This window comes from Ranitomeya variabilis, chromosome 2, assembly GCF_051348905.1.
Source record: "Ranitomeya variabilis isolate aRanVar5 chromosome 2, aRanVar5.hap1, whole genome shotgun sequence".
Lineage (NCBI taxonomy): Eukaryota > Metazoa > Chordata > Amphibia > Anura > Dendrobatidae > Ranitomeya > Ranitomeya variabilis.
The window spans coordinates 810,764,072-810,780,874 of NC_135233.1; the positions used below are offsets into that span (position 1 = coordinate 810,764,072).

The 16,803-nt window shown below is 41.3% G+C and overlaps 1 protein-coding gene across 7 annotated transcripts in view; it reads right to left on the bottom strand.

The window, feature by feature from the left end:
• The window catches only part of ADGRB3 (adhesion G protein-coupled receptor B3), a 1,417,427-nt gene that overhangs the window by 998,000 nt on the left and 402,624 nt on the right, over positions 1–16,803 (bottom strand). For 5 of the 7 annotated variants that reach the window (XM_077289969.1, XM_077289967.1, XM_077289968.1 and 2 more), the window contains exon 3: positions 1,229–1,339. The exons of the other annotated variants lie outside the window; for them this stretch is intronic. In XM_077289969.1, the coding sequence (XP_077146084.1) occupies positions 1,229–1,339 (111 nt within the window). The remainder of the gene's footprint in view (positions 1–1,228; positions 1,340–16,803) is intronic. 7 annotated transcript variants of the gene reach the window in all.

The following is a 16,803-nucleotide window of genomic DNA, read 5'->3' on the forward strand; positions in this document are numbered from 1 at the left end:
CAAACATAATCTATGAGTATGTCCAAAATACTCGGAGAACACCTGAGCATGCTCGGAAAACTTGAGTAACCAACACACTCGCTCATCAATAATATTGGCAAATTATAACACACTAGCAATCTGTAAGTTAGCATCATAAAATCATTGTGAAATGCTATAACTTAATTATCAGGAGAAATGCGGAATACTACATGTATGTAGGAGAATTATAAATACTGCAATCATCTCTCTGATCCGGGTGTTTTTTACCGCTGCCTACATTCTGCCATATTTCATTATGTTACGAGAGAATAAGAAGGAATTTGCGATCTGTTAATTGAGAGCACAATTTTAATATCTAATATATAATCGTTATATGACATAACCCTTTCAGTGCTAGATAATTCCCCCAGATAGGCTTGAATAAAAAAAATCTGTTTATGCATACAAAATGACACAAATTCATCACAGCAGTTTAACTGTTTCAATTCAATATATTATATTAAAATAAAAACAGAAAATAAAGCACAAAACCTAAAATGCAAGTTGTATGAAAAGACCACTTGTAACATTCACAAATTTGATGTGAATTCCTAATATTGGGTATAAAAGTCTAATTTTTATAAAAACAAAAAAATGATGTCCATATTATTATATTTCACATGTTGTACATATATATTATGTATAACATTTCAATAGGAAAAACAATAGGACTGTACTGGGAGAAGTGAGCCTAAGGGGAAAAAATAAACCTACACGTTCAAATATTTCAAAGGCATGAAAAGTTTTACAATTTCTATTTGTGAATGCTAAAACGTGTCTTTTTATGTTAGATCAACTTGCATTTTAAGTCTGTTGGCACTTCTTTATTAGCTTTCCACTTACAGATGTACCATATTTTTCTGCACAGGTCAGCATGACCGCTATTCTAAAGCCCTTGCTTCAAAAAGGATGTGTCGCCAAAATAGGTCAATAAGTATCTAAGCTGTGGAGTGCAGATAGATCTGTTACATCTGTATGTTTAAAGGGACAGCAGAACAGCAGGGTTAGTTAGCCACACTTGCAATGGATGTGTGCTGTCTACTTTGCAGCTACTTTATTTATGGAACTGTAACTGGTGAAAAAATAAATGATTAAAAAAATGTATCAGCTTAGAAAAAACTGACAAATATGCAGAGGATTATGGAAGCATGCAGTGATTTTGCTAAAATTGATAACAGTAAGTAGAAAAATGTAACTAACGTATTACCAGTTTGTGCCATAAATTTAGCAGCATCAGCTTGTTCCTGGGTGACCCTTTTCTCATGAACAGATCTTGGCCGCTGACTTTTAATTGTATGATCTCCAATCATTCCAAATTCTAAAGACAGAATAAAGGTTTATGAGAGCTCGTGTGTAGACATTTCTTAAAACAGCACTCACGTGTCATGCAATCTGATCCTAAACATGCCTCCAGTGAAGTAATACAGTCTGCACAATATATAACTCAAGTCACATAGAAAATAGTTTTACTCTTCACTGGAAAACCATTATATCGATAATTAAATAAAAGCAGAATTTAACGGAACGTTTCCATCATGATAACTGTCACACATAAGATTGTATAAAGCAAGCAATAGTAAATATAAGCATTATGAGCATATGAATCATATGCAAAGATAATGAACATAAGGTGAATCAGTGTATACAATTTATATCTATTGTTATATTAATGGCTCATTTAGGGACAAGAAACAGGTAAGGTTTGATCATTATGTATTCAAGAATATAGGAACTAAAGCTTTAATAGCAATTTGTAATATGAAAGAATAAAGCATCAAGTATTGTCCCTACATCAATAGTTAAGTATCCATGACCTACTAGTTTAGGACACAAGATATTTGCTAATAGTTCCCATGATAGTGAATAGTCATGTAGACAAGCCTTGTGTATGCTCAAAACACATAAAAAAAGATGATCCAACTGTGGTTAGTCTACCGAGTAGTGACTACTTTCTCATGACCCCATCTCCAAAAAACTAAATTTTAAGCAAGCAAGGCAGTGGAAAATTGACATTTCCATCATAAAAAGATCAGGGCTTCCAAAAGCGGGAAAATTGTCATTGTGACTAACATTAATAACTACAAAGAAAGGTAAATAGGAAATGGAGGAGGGATAAACCTCTTCCCATCTGTCTTATTCCACCCATTTTGAAGCCTCTGAGTTCTATGTATGCCAATGATAGCCCTAGCTGTAAATAGTGTCTTAAGGTGAAGTTTTAAAGGGGTTGCCCATTACATGGATAACCCATTCTCAATCAGCATAGTTCCCTCACATAAAATAACAGCAGCTATACTCACCTTCTGTGCGGGCACAATTCTACCGACGTCGGCGCTTGCTCTTTGGGGCTCACATGATATTGCTATTTCACCCAAGCTCCATAGCCAATCAGTAGTAGTTTTCCTGTCAATTCCTTCAGATGAAAATGACTCCCAGAAGAAGAGAGAATGTAGCTGCTCTTTGAATTCCTACAGGCATCAGTTACATCAGAAGAGAGTTAGAAGGAAGCAGTCGCTGATTGGCTGTAGGGCTTGTGTGACAAAAAAATGTCAAGCTAGTCCTTGTAGAGCAAGAGCCAACATTACCTGGAACAATGCCTGCACTGAAGGTAGGTATAGCTGATGTTACTTTACATAGGGGAACTATGGTGGTTGAGAAGGTGTTGTTTAATTAGTGGACAACCCCTTAATTTTTGTTGACACTTTCTAAAAATTATTATACTGTAATAAGAAACGTCTTGACTAGTGATTCCTCAGTATAGTATTATCAGTTAAGTCTTTTAATATGTCAATGACATGCTGCATCAAACAGCAGAATGCAGGTGCTCTTAACTGTTGCCTCTATGCCTGCAATGCAGTGCTTTCAGAGGCTGTCACAAGACATGTCAGTCCATTATGATTGGTTCATTTTGTCCTACATAGCTAGAAACATGTCTCCAGGACAACAAGCAACCAATATCTGGCTCCTACAAAACTATTGGGGTCACATTAAATCATATCCCCAATCACAACATCTTTTGACGGTAAGGAATTTAAAACTTGGAGTCAAAGATACTTTAAAAAAAGCCAAATATTCATTTTCCTTATGTAGTCAATAAATTGCTCCAACTTTGAGCTTCACTTTAAGTCTGAAAGACAAATAGTATAAAATAATCCCATCTATTTGATGTCGTAAATAAGAACTGGAAATAATGTCATTTTCATTAATACCTTAGCTTTACTTAAATGTTCGAGTTACTGTATGGAGAAATATATATTTATAGTAAGAGGGAGTTTTGCTTAAGAGAAATAAAATAAATAAGCCATAGGGTTGCAATGCAAAAAGAGGTTTATGCCAAACACATAGGAGAGTACATGCTGCAAAGGCAAAGCAAGAATCTACAACAAAAAAGAACAAAAAATATAGAAACAGCTTTTGTGTCATTTTGAATGACAAACAACATTGCAAATCAATGCATTTCTAAATAATTATCTAGGGGAATTATCACCGTGGTGTTAATTGTTGGTTTGTCGATGCTAATATTACACTAGAATGAAAAATAATTACTGTTTCAATTAAAAAAGTGCATTTGGTATCTTTGTGGAAAATAACAGCCTGTGACTGATGTAATTTGTAACCTAAGATGCTGAGTAAAATTATTTGAGTAAAACATAGAAAATAACTATAGCAAAATTTAGATAATTTGCGCTTTACTAGAGCCAAAAAGAGGACAGCTAGGGAATGTAGTAAAAGTGTATGCAATTGCAGCAATATAGTGTAAACCTAGATCTAAGATGCACAGGAATTTGTAACCAAAAATGTAACCACAAAATTATCTGAGCGCATTTGACTAATAGAAACTGGCACTTATCGAGCTAGATATGTAAAGTGCACAGTATTTAGCAGCATAGAATAATCAAAAAAGAGACAGCTAGGCAAACAATGTCCATGCATAAAAAATGTAAAACTAGCTATATACCTACTAGTGTCTGTCCAGATCTTAAAAGAATGCAGTCCTGTGTGCAGAAAGAAAAAAGGGTTCTTGAAGGTTGGACCTCATAGTATCAGTCCAGATCCTCAGGTAGTAACAGGCCTGCACGCTCATAGAACAGAGGCATTTGAGTGGTGCCCCGACCGGTGGCAGGTGCTGTTTGCGAATCTTCACAGGGTGCAGCTGATAGAAACTCAAGGCAGAGAAGAGCGTCAATGCCAGTATGAATCTCTTAGTGGACCAAACTTCAGCCTTCGCGTTTCGGAAAACAACAGATTCCTTCCTCTGGGATGACAGTACGATCTATTTAGCTACTTTTACATATTTTTATCAAGGACATTGTTTCCCGATGCTGACTCCTTTTATATTGTTCTATGCTGCTAATCGCGGTGTACTTTACGTATCTAGCTTGTTAAGTGCCAGTTCCTATTAGTCAACTGCGCTCAGATAATTTTGTGGTACAATTTGTGGTTACAAATTCCTGTGCATCTTAGATCTAAGTTTAAACTTTATTGCTGCAATTGGATACACTGCTACATTCCCTAGCTGTCCACTTTTTGGCTCTAGTAAAGCGCAATTTATATAGATTTTTCTATTCCGAATTAGACAAATGGTGGTAGTTACCTTTATTTGCTGCCAGCTAGAACCTCAGATGTGAGTGCCATTGTGATATTCACGCCTTGAAGTGTATAAAGATCTTTCTCTATGATTTCTTGATGATGGTCACAAGTCACTCATTACTTTTTCCCTTAGGAGTTTGCACATTTGTGGTAACCAGGATTTTGCCTAACGTGACCATATTTATATAAAAGCTTAGGCCAAATATGTAAAATAAACTGCTTTTTTGCCATAAACAAAAGTAAATTTGCCCAATAAGGGAAAATAACTAAGCCATTCTGGTGCAATTTGCTCTAAGATGTTTTGCACAATATTTTTTTTAGGTATTTTTGGTTATTTATCCATCTTTTTTTTTTTTTACCAGGGAGTATGGCTTCACAGAAAAAGGGTGTGGTGACTTTGTTTAATTGTTTAAGTGAAGCTTGTGATGTCAGCCTATGTGCTAAAGCTGCTCCAAAATGATAGATCAAATTTCCAACACGAATTCCATAAACTAACAAATAGTATAAACTTGCAACTACCTGTTAGGCATCGGGATTCTCCCACAGCATGGGATAGATCCCAAGCATTATCTGGTACTGTGGTATCCCATTCAGGTCCGGCTGCTGCGATTACTGCTCAGCACAGACTTCAGTCCCAGCGTCTTTCTCAGGCTCGTGGTATACGTTTGGTTACTCCTGGCTCTTCAGCCAATTCTATGGTAATCAGTGATATGCAGGTGCATCCTTGCGCTCTGGAGTCCAGGGATCACCTTACTTAGCATGTCTCTGATGTAGCATCTTCTAATTGGTGGTCGGACGTTAGCTGCTCTGATGATGTGGCAGCTCCGGATTGGCCTGTGGGCGATGTCTCGACCGCCTGGGCACGAGTGTTTGGGGTGGGGCCTAGCATGTAAAAGGCTCTCAGTGGCGCACTAGTGTATTTTATGTTTTGGTGTGAGTGGGTGGTTACTCTACCACTCTGTCTGTACGTTTGTGTGAGTCAGTCTATGCTCAAAGACTGTGTACATTGGCATGCAGGTAGCACACTTATGCAGTTCCATACCTTTTGGCTCAACGCATGAGTCTCTAGTTTGCTGCATATTTAGGGTGCCGGTCAGGCACAAGTTCGGTAGCATCAGGACAGGGGTAACTAGCCGCTTGGCTTAGCATCTGTTTTGTATACTTGTGCGGTTAGCAGAGTTCAGTTACAGAGCAAGCTCAGCCCTTATTCATCCTCTTAGTGAAGTCGAGATTAATGTTCCTAGCTTCATAAGAGTTCCTTCTCTTGGTCAGCATCTGCTTCATTTGTATGTGCAGTTAGCAGTTTAGGTGCAAAGCAAGCTCAATCCACATGCTAACATCCCTGTGACGTTAACAGGGTATAGTACTTAGCATTCTTAGTGCAGTACCTCTCTGTGAAGTAACTGAGCTTGGTACTCAGTGTTCCGATCACACTGTGTGGCGTTAACACAGTGTGTTTAAGGTAACGCTCGCTGTTTTGTTCCATCATTGTTCATACTAGCAGCAGGTTCATCTCTGCACAGTGGACTCCGAGTTGCAACTGCACTTTATTTTATATTTTATTTAGTGAAATCCACCAACCCTAACACTACCCATAAATTGTTGCATTTAAGACTCCCTATCTAAATTAAAACTGTCTAAAAATTAAATGCTTGAAGTGGTAACCATCTTGATTCCTTACAGTTAAGCTAGGGTCACATGACTACATTTTCTCTCATCTGAGAGAGTTTGATCAGAGTTTGACAATAGTGTGATCCCATTTTCTCAGCTGAGGAGAAGATGAAAAGAAAATATCCATCTTCTCCAGTCTGTGAAAATCAGATGTCATCTAAGTGCGGTCTGATTTTTCCCACTGGCTCAAAATGTTGTCTGCTCAAGCACTTAATGGACTAGATGTGCTGCAAGTATTTGAGAGAAACATGAATGAAAAAGCATAGAGACAAGGAAATACATATCATAGAGGAAGTCCATTTTTCTGCCTTTGAGCTTTGTAAGGGTCATGGAAAAAGGGAAGATGTGCAAACAAGCATAAAACACTGCTGTCTTGTTTGGTATTATCCAGTATATTAATATCCAATGATATGGGACCCATTTTACCTTTTATACTCCTGCATGGAGATGTATATATTGCCTCATCAAATTCACTCTTATAGCAAATAGATTACGGAAATTATTAAATTTTTATGTATGCCCTACTGAATCACTATAATGGGGCAGTAAATTTTTTTTAAGAAAGCTGTTAAGGCCACAGAGAAATCCTGGCAATTTTGTAATATAAACCAAATTTTTATCATTCTTTATTTCACTTCATAGTAAAACAAAGCGGTTGCAACTTAACATACAGGAAGATTCAAAAAGGATTATGCAGAACTATAGCCTTGATATAAAAAACCCGAATATATAACACAAAATTATTAACATGAAAAGTCAAAATAACAGTGTAAGTTTTATATTTATACTACAAATGTTAAAGCTAATTTCCATTGATGACTTAGCTGGTGTGTAGACAATATCTCCGTTCTGTCCAGATATGTGCCAGCATATCCTCAGATATTAAATCCACTGTTTCGGTGATGCCATGTCTCTAGTTATGCAGATACTGCAATATATTCTCTTGCTTATGAATACCAAGCCTATAATTTTGCACTATACTTTTAGAATCACCCTGTATATTATTTATAGTAAATAAGAACGTTTTCAAAAATGTAAGTGGTAATAGTTTGTTTTTCTCAATTAACAAACTGGAAAGGAAATGATGAAAAGCAAAATCTAAATGAAATCAATATTTGGTGTGGCCACTCTTTGCCAGCATCAATTATTTATGATACACTTGCAGAAAGTCAGAGATTTTGTAGAATTATAATTAGGTGTATGATTAACCAATTAAACCAAATAAGTGATTGTGATCATTTTTATATGTGTTAGATCACAGTCATTAATACTAAACGCAACAGCTGTGTAGTTGACTTAAAACTGGATGAGGAGCAGTTAAACTCTGCTACAAAATTGAGGTTGTGGAAAACAGATTCACATCATAGGTCAAACACCTTGGCAAGACTGAGCACAACAACGAGACAATAGGTAGTTATACTGCATCAGCAAAATTTCTTCTGGGCTAAGATTTTAAAGCAGACTGGGGTTTCAAAATGTTCTTTGCTAGCTCGTTTAAAAAGCCATCAAGAAATGTACAACATTGAATAACGAAAAAAATTTACTGCAGCAGATGAAAAACTTATCATTCTTAATGCTCTTCAAATTCAGAAGATGTTCAGCAGTGCAATCAGCTCAGAGCTGACTTCAACTGGTTGTAACTATCTGGTCTTCCATCTAATGATTGGAGAAGTTTGTCCAGAAGGGAAAAATAGCATTCAAAAAGCCAAACTTTTAAAGTGGAAACAAAGTAGTTGGCACAACTATATGTTGTGGATTCTGTTTTTGGGCTCCCTCTGGTGGTTACAACTGGTACTGGGTGACTTTGGTGGGTTGCTGTCTCTGGTTTCCACCTGTCCATCAGAGGCTGGGTGTTTCCTATTTAACCTGGCTTTCATATCATTCCCTTGCCGGCTATCAATGTATCAGTGTGTCTCTGTTACCTGCTCCTAGGCCTTCAAGACAAGCTAAGTCTGGATTTCCCTGTTTCATGATTGCTTTCATGTTTTTTAGTCCAGCTTGCAGATATGTAATTCTCTGCTGCTGGTTGCTCTAGTGGGCTGAAATTACCACTCATGTACCATGAGTTGGCACATGAGTTCAAGTAATTTCAGGATGGTATTTTGAAGGATTTTAAGCTGACCGCGCAGTTCACCTTTTGTATCCTCTGCTATCTAGCTTAAGCGGGCCTCATTTTGCTGAATCTGTTTTCATAACTACGTTTGTGCCTTCCTCTCATTTCACCGTCATTATATGTGGGGGGCTGCTATTTCTGTGGGAATATTTCTCTGGAGGCAAGATAGGTCTGTTATTCTTCTGATAGGGGAAGCTAGATCTCCGGCTGGCGCGAGACGTCTAGGGCCCCCCCAGGAACGTTCCCCGGCTACTGTTAGTTGAGTGTTGAGGTTCAGGATCGCGGTCAGCTCAGGTTCCATCACCCTAGAGCTCGTCCTGTTTTTGCCCGTGTTAGGTTGCTAAATTCCCTGCCATTGGGACCATGACAGTATAGCCGGCCCACAAAGTGTTAATTGTTTGGGCTGAAGCAGGAGAAAAAGAAGTGTTGAAGGGAAATTTTTTTTTTTTCCCTTCAGAGTTTTGCTGCCTAGCCCTTAATTGCTGTCTAGCTGCTTCTTACCTCCTCTTAACCCTTGAATGGCTCTGACCTTAGCTGTTTAACATGGATGTCCAGAGTTTGGCTTCCAGCCTGAATAATCTTGCTGTAAAAGTTCAAAACATACAGGATTTTGTTGTTCACACTCCTATGTCTGAACCTAGAATTCCTATTCCAGAGTTTTTTTCTGGAGATAGATCTACCTTCCTGAATTTCAGGAACAATTGCAAATTGTTTCTTTCTTTGAAATCTCGCTCCTCTGGAGACCCTGCTCAGCAGGTCAAGATTGTAATATCTTTCCTGCGGGGCGACCCTCAGAATTGGGCATTTGCATTGGCACCAGGGGATCCTGCATTGCTCAGTGTGGATGCGTTTTTTCTGGCACTGGGATTGCTCTATGAGGAACCTAACCTGGAGATTCAGGCTGAAAAGGCTTTATTAGCCCTCTCTCAGGGGCATGATGAAGCGGAAGTATATTGTCAAAAATTTCGGAAATGGTCGGTGCTTACTCAGTGGAATGAGTGCGCCCTGGCTGCAAACTTCAGAGATGGTCTTTCTGAGGCCATTAAGGATATTATGGTGGGGTTCCCTGCGTCTACAGGTCTGAATGAGTCTATGGCTATGGCCATTCAGATTGATCGGCGTTTACGGGAGCGCAAACCTGTGCACCAGTTGGCGGTGTCTTCTGAACAGGCACCTGAGACTATGCAATGTGATAGAATTCAGTCCAGAAGTGAACGGCAAAATTATAGGCGGCAACATGGATTGTGTTTTTATTGTGGTGATTCAGCTCATGTTATATCAGCATGCTCTAAATGCACAAAAAAGGTTGATAAATCTTTTGCCATTAGTACTCTGCAGTCTAAGTTCATTTTGTCTGTAACTCTGATTTGTTCACTGTCATCCATTTCCGTCGATGCCTATGTGGATTCGGGCGCTGCCCTGAGTCTTATGGATTGGTCATTTGCCAAACGCTGCGGTTTTAGTCTGGAGCCTCTGGAAGTTCCTATTCCTTTGAAGGGAATTGACTCTACACCATTGGCTATGAATAAACTGCAGTACTGGACACAAGTGACCATGCGCATGACTCCCGTTCATCAGGAGGTGATTCGCTTCCTTGTACTGTATAATTTACATGATGTACTAGTGCTTGGTCTGCCATGGTTACAAACTCATAATCCAGTCCTGGATTGGAAAACAATGTCTGTGTTAAGCTGGGGATGTCAGGGGGTTCATGATGATGCACCTCTGATTTCAATTGCTTCATCTACTCCTTCTGAGGTCCCTGCGTTTTTGTCTGACTATCGGGATGTTTTTGAGGAGCCTAAGCTCAATTCGCTCCCTCCTCATAGGGATTGTGACTGTGCTATAGAATTAATTCCTGGCAGTAAGTTCCCTAAGGGTCGTTTATTTAATCTGTCAGTGCCAGAGCATACTGCTATGCGGAATTATATTAAGGAGTCCTTGGAAAAGGGACATATTCGTCCATCTTCGTCCCCTCTGGGAGCAGGGTTTTTTTTTCGTGGCTAAAAAAGATGGTTCCCTGAGGCCTTGTATAGATTATCGCCTTCTGAATAAGATTACAGTCAAATATCAGTATCCATTGTCATTATTGACTGATTTGTTTGCTCGCATTAAGGGGGCTAGGTGGTTCACTAAGATAGATCTTCGCGGTGCGTATAATCTTGTGCGGATAAAGCAGGGTGATGAGTGGAAAACCGCATTTAATACGCCTGAGGGCCATTTTGAGTATTTGGTAATGCCTTTTGGACTTTCTAATGCTCCTTCAGTCTTTCAGTCCTTTATGCACAATATTTTCCGTGAATATCTGGATAAGTTTATGATTGTGTATTTGGATGATATTTTGGTGTTTTCTGAGGACTGGGAGTCTCATGTTCTACAGGTCAGGAAGGTGTTTCAAGTCCTGCGGGCCAATTCTCTGTTTGTGAAGGGCTCAAAATGTCTCTTCGGAGTCCAGAAGATTTCTTTTTTGGGGTACATTTTTTCTCCTTCTACTATTGAGATGGATCCCGTTAAGGTTCAGGCGATTTGTGACTGGACACAACCTACATCTGTTAAGAGTCTTCAGAAGTTCTTGGGTTTTGCTAATTTTTATCGTCGGTTCATTTCTAATTTTTCCAGTGTTGTTAAACCTTTGACTGATTTGACTAAAAAGGGTGCTGATGTTGCTAATTGGTCTCCTGCGGCTGTGGAGGCCTTTCGGGAACTTAGGCGCCGGTTTTCTTCTGCTCCTGTGTTGTGTCAGCCAGATGTTTCACTTCCTTTTCAGGTTGAGGTTGATGCTTCCGAGATTGGAGCGGGGGCGGTTTTGTCACAGAGAAGTTCCGATGGCTCGGTGATGAAGCCATGTGCATTCTTTTCTAGAAAATTCTCGCCCGCCGAGCGCAATTATGATGTGGGTAATCGGGAGCTTTTGGCCATGAAGTGGGCATTTGAGGAGTGGCGTCATTGGCTTGAGGGTGCTAGACATCGTGTGGTGGTCTTGACTGATCACAAAAATCTGATTTACCTTGAGTCTGCCAGGCGTCTGAATCCTAGACAGGCTCGTTGGTCATTGTTTTTTTCTCGTTTCAATTTTGTGGTTTCATACCTGCCAGGTTCAAAGAATGTGAAGGCAGATGCTCTTTCCAGGAGTTTTGTGCCTGACTCTCCTGGAGACTCTGGGCCTACTGGCATCCTTAGGGATGGGGTAATATTGTCCGCCGTCTCCCCAGACTTGCGACGTGCATTGCAGGAGTTTCAGGCGGATAAACCTGATCGTTGTCCACCAGAAAGACTGTTTGGTCCGGATGATTGGACCAGTAGAGTCATCTCCGAGGTCCATTCTTCTGTGTTGGCTGGTCATCCTGGAATATTTGGTACTAGAGACTTGGTGGCCAGGTCTTTTTGGTGGCCTTCCTTGTCAAGGGATGTGCGCACCTTTGTGCAGTCTTGTGAAGTGTGTGCTCGGGCTAAGCCTTGCTGTTCTCGGGCCAGTGGGTTGTTGTTGTCCTTGCCTATCCCGAAGAGGCCTTGGACGCACATTTCCATGGATTTTATTTCAGATCTCCCTGTCTCACAGAAAATGTCCGTTATCTGGGTTGTGTGTGACCGCTTTTCTAAGATGGTTCATTTGGTACCCTTGCCTAAGTTGCCTTCCTCCTCTGAGTTGGTCCCTTTATTTTTTCAGAACGTGGTTCGTTTGCATGGGATTCCGGAGAATATCGTTTCTGACAGGGGATCCCAGTTTGTGTCTAGATTTTGGCGGACGTTTTGTGCTAAGATGGGCATTAATTTGTCTTTCTCGTCTGCATTCCATCCTCAGACGAATGGCCAGACGGAGCGAACTAATCAGACCTTGGAAACTTATTTAAGGTGTTTTGTTTCTGCTGATCAAGATGACTGGGTTGCCTTTTTGCCACTGGCCGAATTTGCCCTTAATAATCGGGCTTGTTCTGCTACTTTGGTTTCTCCTTTCTTTTGTAATTCGGGGTTTCATCCTCGTTTTTCCTCTGGTCAGGTGGAGCCTTCAGATTGTCCTGGAGTGGATGTGGTGGTGGATAGGCTTCATCAGATTTGGAATCAGGTGGTGGACAATTTGAAGTTGTCTCAGGAGAAGGCTCAGCAGTTTGCTAATCGCCGTCGCCGCGTGGGTCCCCGACTTCGTGTTGGGGACTTGGTGTGGTTGTCTTCTCGTTTTGTCCCTATGAAGGTCTCTTCTCCCAAGTTCAAGCCTCGGTTCATCGGTCCTTATAAGATCTTGGAGATTCTTAACCCTGTATCTTTTCGTTTGGATCTCCCAGCATCGTTTGCTATTCATAATGTGTTCCATCGGTCGTTATTGCGGAGGTATGAGGTGCCCATTGTTCCTTCGGTTGAGCCTCCTGCTCCGGTGCTGGTGGAGGGAGAATTGGAGTATGTTGTTGAGAAGATCTTGGATTCTCGTGTTTCCAGACGTAAACTCCAGTATTTGGTTAAGTGGAAGGGTTATGGTCAGGAGGATAATTCCTGGGTGGTCGCCTCTGATGTTCATGTGACTGATTTGGTCCGCGCCTTCCATAGAGCTCATCCTGATCGCCCTGGGGGTTCTCGTGAGGGTTCGGTGACCCCTCCTCAAGGGGGGGGTACTGTTGTGGATTCTGTTTTTGGGCTCCCTCTGGTGGTTACAACTGGTACTGGGTGACTTTGGTGGGTTGCTGTCTCTGGTTTCCACCTGTCCATCAGAGGCTGGGTGTTTCCTATTTAACCTGGCTTTCCTGTCATTCCCTTGCCGGCTATCAATGTATCAGTGTGTCTCTGTTACCTGCTCCTAGGCCTTCAAGACAAGCTAAGTCTGGATTTCCCTGTTTCATGATTGCTTTCATGTTTTTTAGTCCAGCTTGCAGATATGTAATTCTCTGCTGCTGGTTGCTCTAGTGGGCTGAAATTACCACTCATGTACCATGAGTTGGCACATGAGTTCAAGTAATTTCAGGATGGTATTTTGAAGGATTTTAAGCTGACCGCGCAGTTCACCTTTTGTATCCTCTGCTATCTAGCTTAAGCGGGCCTCATTTTGCTGAATCTGTTTTCATAACTACGTTTGTGCCTTCCTCTCATTTCACCGTCATTATATGTGGGGGGCTGCTATTTCTGTGGGAATATTTCTCTGGAGGCAAGATAGGTCTGTTATTCTTCTGATAGGGGAAGCTAGATCTCCGGCTGGCGCGAGACATCTAGGGCCCCCCCAGGAACGTTCCCCGGCTACTGTTAGTTGAGTGTTGAGGTTCAGGATCGCGGTCAGCTCAGGTTCCATCACCCTAGAGCTCGTCCTGTTTTTGCCCGTGTTAGGTTGCTAAATTCCCTGCCATTGGGACCATGACAACTATACACATAAAACATAGGAACTAGAGTTCACAAAAAAGGAGACACCACAGTTTAAAAAGGTCCAGATATGACACAGTTTGGATGAGTTATGGCCAATTACATTTGCCTCACAGTCTCTGGTTATTTCAATCTGGAAAAGAAACTTCCACCTCGTTCGCACCATACCATATTTGGATCTTCTTACACTGTAGTGTCTCATTTTTGAAGTAAGTCATATGTTAGGGCTGGCGGATGCACCGAGTAAATATGGAAATAGTATAGGTGTGTTCGCAGCCTGGGATCCACCGTGCAGGAGTGGAACCTGATGCTACTAAATGGTGGCACTATATGGCGGTACTAGGCCTGAATAGACATGGGTTCCGTCACCCGGTCTGTATAGAAGCGAACTCTGTTGCTTCACACAGTCGCCAGGATTAAGGTGATGCTGTGCTGTTAACCTCACAGAGGATCACAGCTCACTAGCGGAGCAGGTAGCATGCAGTGGTCATACAGTCAGCAACAGCACACAAACAACTCCTCTCCGGAGGTGCTGTACGCCAGCCCTAAATTCACACACACAAACTCCTCCCCAAAGATGCCAGAATTCTAGTGGCTATACAGCCGACCCTGAGCACATGCTGACACAGACCGCAAAGTAGTTAAGCTCATACACAAGAACATAAGTTAATACAAGTGCATGGCCGTGTGGCCATGCAAACTTTTTATAGAGAAAGCTCTCCAGGATCTTCCTAGTGGTCCAATAGGAACTGCTTCAGGACCTGAGCATGTGACCCCAGACCTCCAATGAGAGGTCGTCCCTTGGGCATGCTCAGTGGAGCAAAAGCAGGACTTAGTCCCAGGAGCGTCTACTCACCGCAGAACAGTGCTGGTTACAATGGCTGAGCCTGGAATATCAGCAGTCACCAAGCGCACAGTATCTGACTGAGCCAGACGCTGGGACCAATGTCTCCGCTTAGCAGGCTCTACTGCGGCTGAAGAAGAATGGGAGACTGCAGCGGAGGTGGCTCGAGATTCCCCCTCTGCAGCGGTGGGAACTCGACACCTAACATCATATTTATTGAAAATGGATATATACTTGTTTTAATCAATATAAAAAAATCATTGAAATGAAAAGTCGGTGCTGCAGTTGATTATTACGAGTCAAAATTTGAAACATTTCGCTATAACAGAAAGCAGTTTGTTCACTGAAGGTTTCGACAGTGGTACAATAATCAGTGTGTGCAGGTAACTGAAGCATTTCAAGGTTGGGGCTGACTTTAGGCAATAAAGTTGGGGATTTGGTCAGTATTAATGGTGATTTGAATGCTGATAAATACAAGCAGACACTTATCAATCATGCAATACCATCTAAGAGGCTTCAAATTTATTTTGGATCAGTACACCAACAAATAACAAGCGGTTATTGTAATGTAATGTACTCAAGATCTATCTATCAGAATAAAGTAGAACTGGGAGTCCTGGAAATGATTTTCTGGTCCATTCAAAGCCTTGATCTCAACATCATTGAGTCTATCTAGGATTAAATGAAGAGACAAAATTATTTCTGCAAGCCTACATGTACAGTACAGTGGCTGATTCTCCAAGATGTTGCCATCAACCTTCCTGCCAAGGCCACCTATAATAATTGATGCTTTTTCAAAGGCAAAAGGTGGTCACACCAAATATTAAGATTATTATCTGTTCATTCACTACCAATTCTTTTAATTGATAAACTATAAATATTTCTATTTTTGAAGGTATTTATATTTTTCAGCATTTATACCACACCTGCCTAAAACATTCTTTTTCTGTATATATTAGAGATTAGCATATGATGCAAAATTATAATTCACCTGTTCTAGACAATTTTCCCAATACATTTTATTCACAGATAAGTTAATCTGCTCAAATTCATTTCCGCTATGCTCTGGAGTCTTTGCCGACTCCAGGGCATAATAAACATAACAATATGTAAAGAATAAAAAAATTCTTATACTCACCTCTCTGGGCCCTCCGCTCCTCGCTGTCATCCATCTGGTCCTCGTCACATGAACTGATCCCTAACATAAGCATTGAAATCACCAGGCCTCTCATACTGAGGAGGGGCTTCCGGCACTCATGAGCACAACAAAGGAGCTCTGAGCACAGAGCCATCATCGGAAGGTGAGTTAAGTGTTTGTTATTTTATCATGTGCCTGCCAGCAGCAAGGGGGGAAAGCATGTGCCCGCCAGCAGCAAAGGGGGGCATATAAGAGTGTCCAGGGGGCCATATCCATGATGGGAGGGGGGAGATGCAGGCACAGGTAATATTCGCTGCTCCCTTGTGAATCAACTCGGCACAGGTTCAGCACCGAGGTGATGGACAACGGGTGCAGTAAATATTACATGAGTGGGAGCACAGGAACTCCAGCTGTCTCAGCAGCCCACAGCCAGCCCACCCCAGCCCCCTAACACTGCTCCAGAGCCCCCCCCCCCTCCTCTACAGCACAGCACACAGATTTGGATTATGAGACGCACCCCCCACTTTCCCCCAAAATTTGAGGGAACAAAAGTGCGTCTTATAATCCAAAAAATACGGTAAATGGTTTTGTTTAAATAAATTATTTTAAATATTTTAAAGGGCAACTGAAACTTTGAAATGTCTTTTTCTCATTTCATTGCTGTAATGACGGCATATCCGTGGGGTTTGAGGTCCTGAGTCACCCTCCTATCGCTCAAACCCCACTTAAGTCATTTGCAGCTCAGGAGATATGAGTGCACAGTTTCTGGATTTGGATACATTAGAAGACAAATGCTTTAAAGTGCACTTTGTATTTAATCTCTAAACCAATTGTGTGCACACTCAGCCAGAAGCTGTGAGTTCTTGTCTCTTGAGCTGTACATGTTTCTAAAGGTACCTTCACACGAAACGACGCTGCAGCGATAGCGACAACGATGCCGATCGCTGCAGCGTCGCTGTTTGATCGCTGGAGAGCTGTCACACAGACCACTCTCCAGCGACCAACGATGCCGAGGTCCCCAGTAACCAGGGTAAACATCGGGTTGCTTAGCGCAGGGCCGCGCTTAGTAACCCGATGTTTACCCTTGTT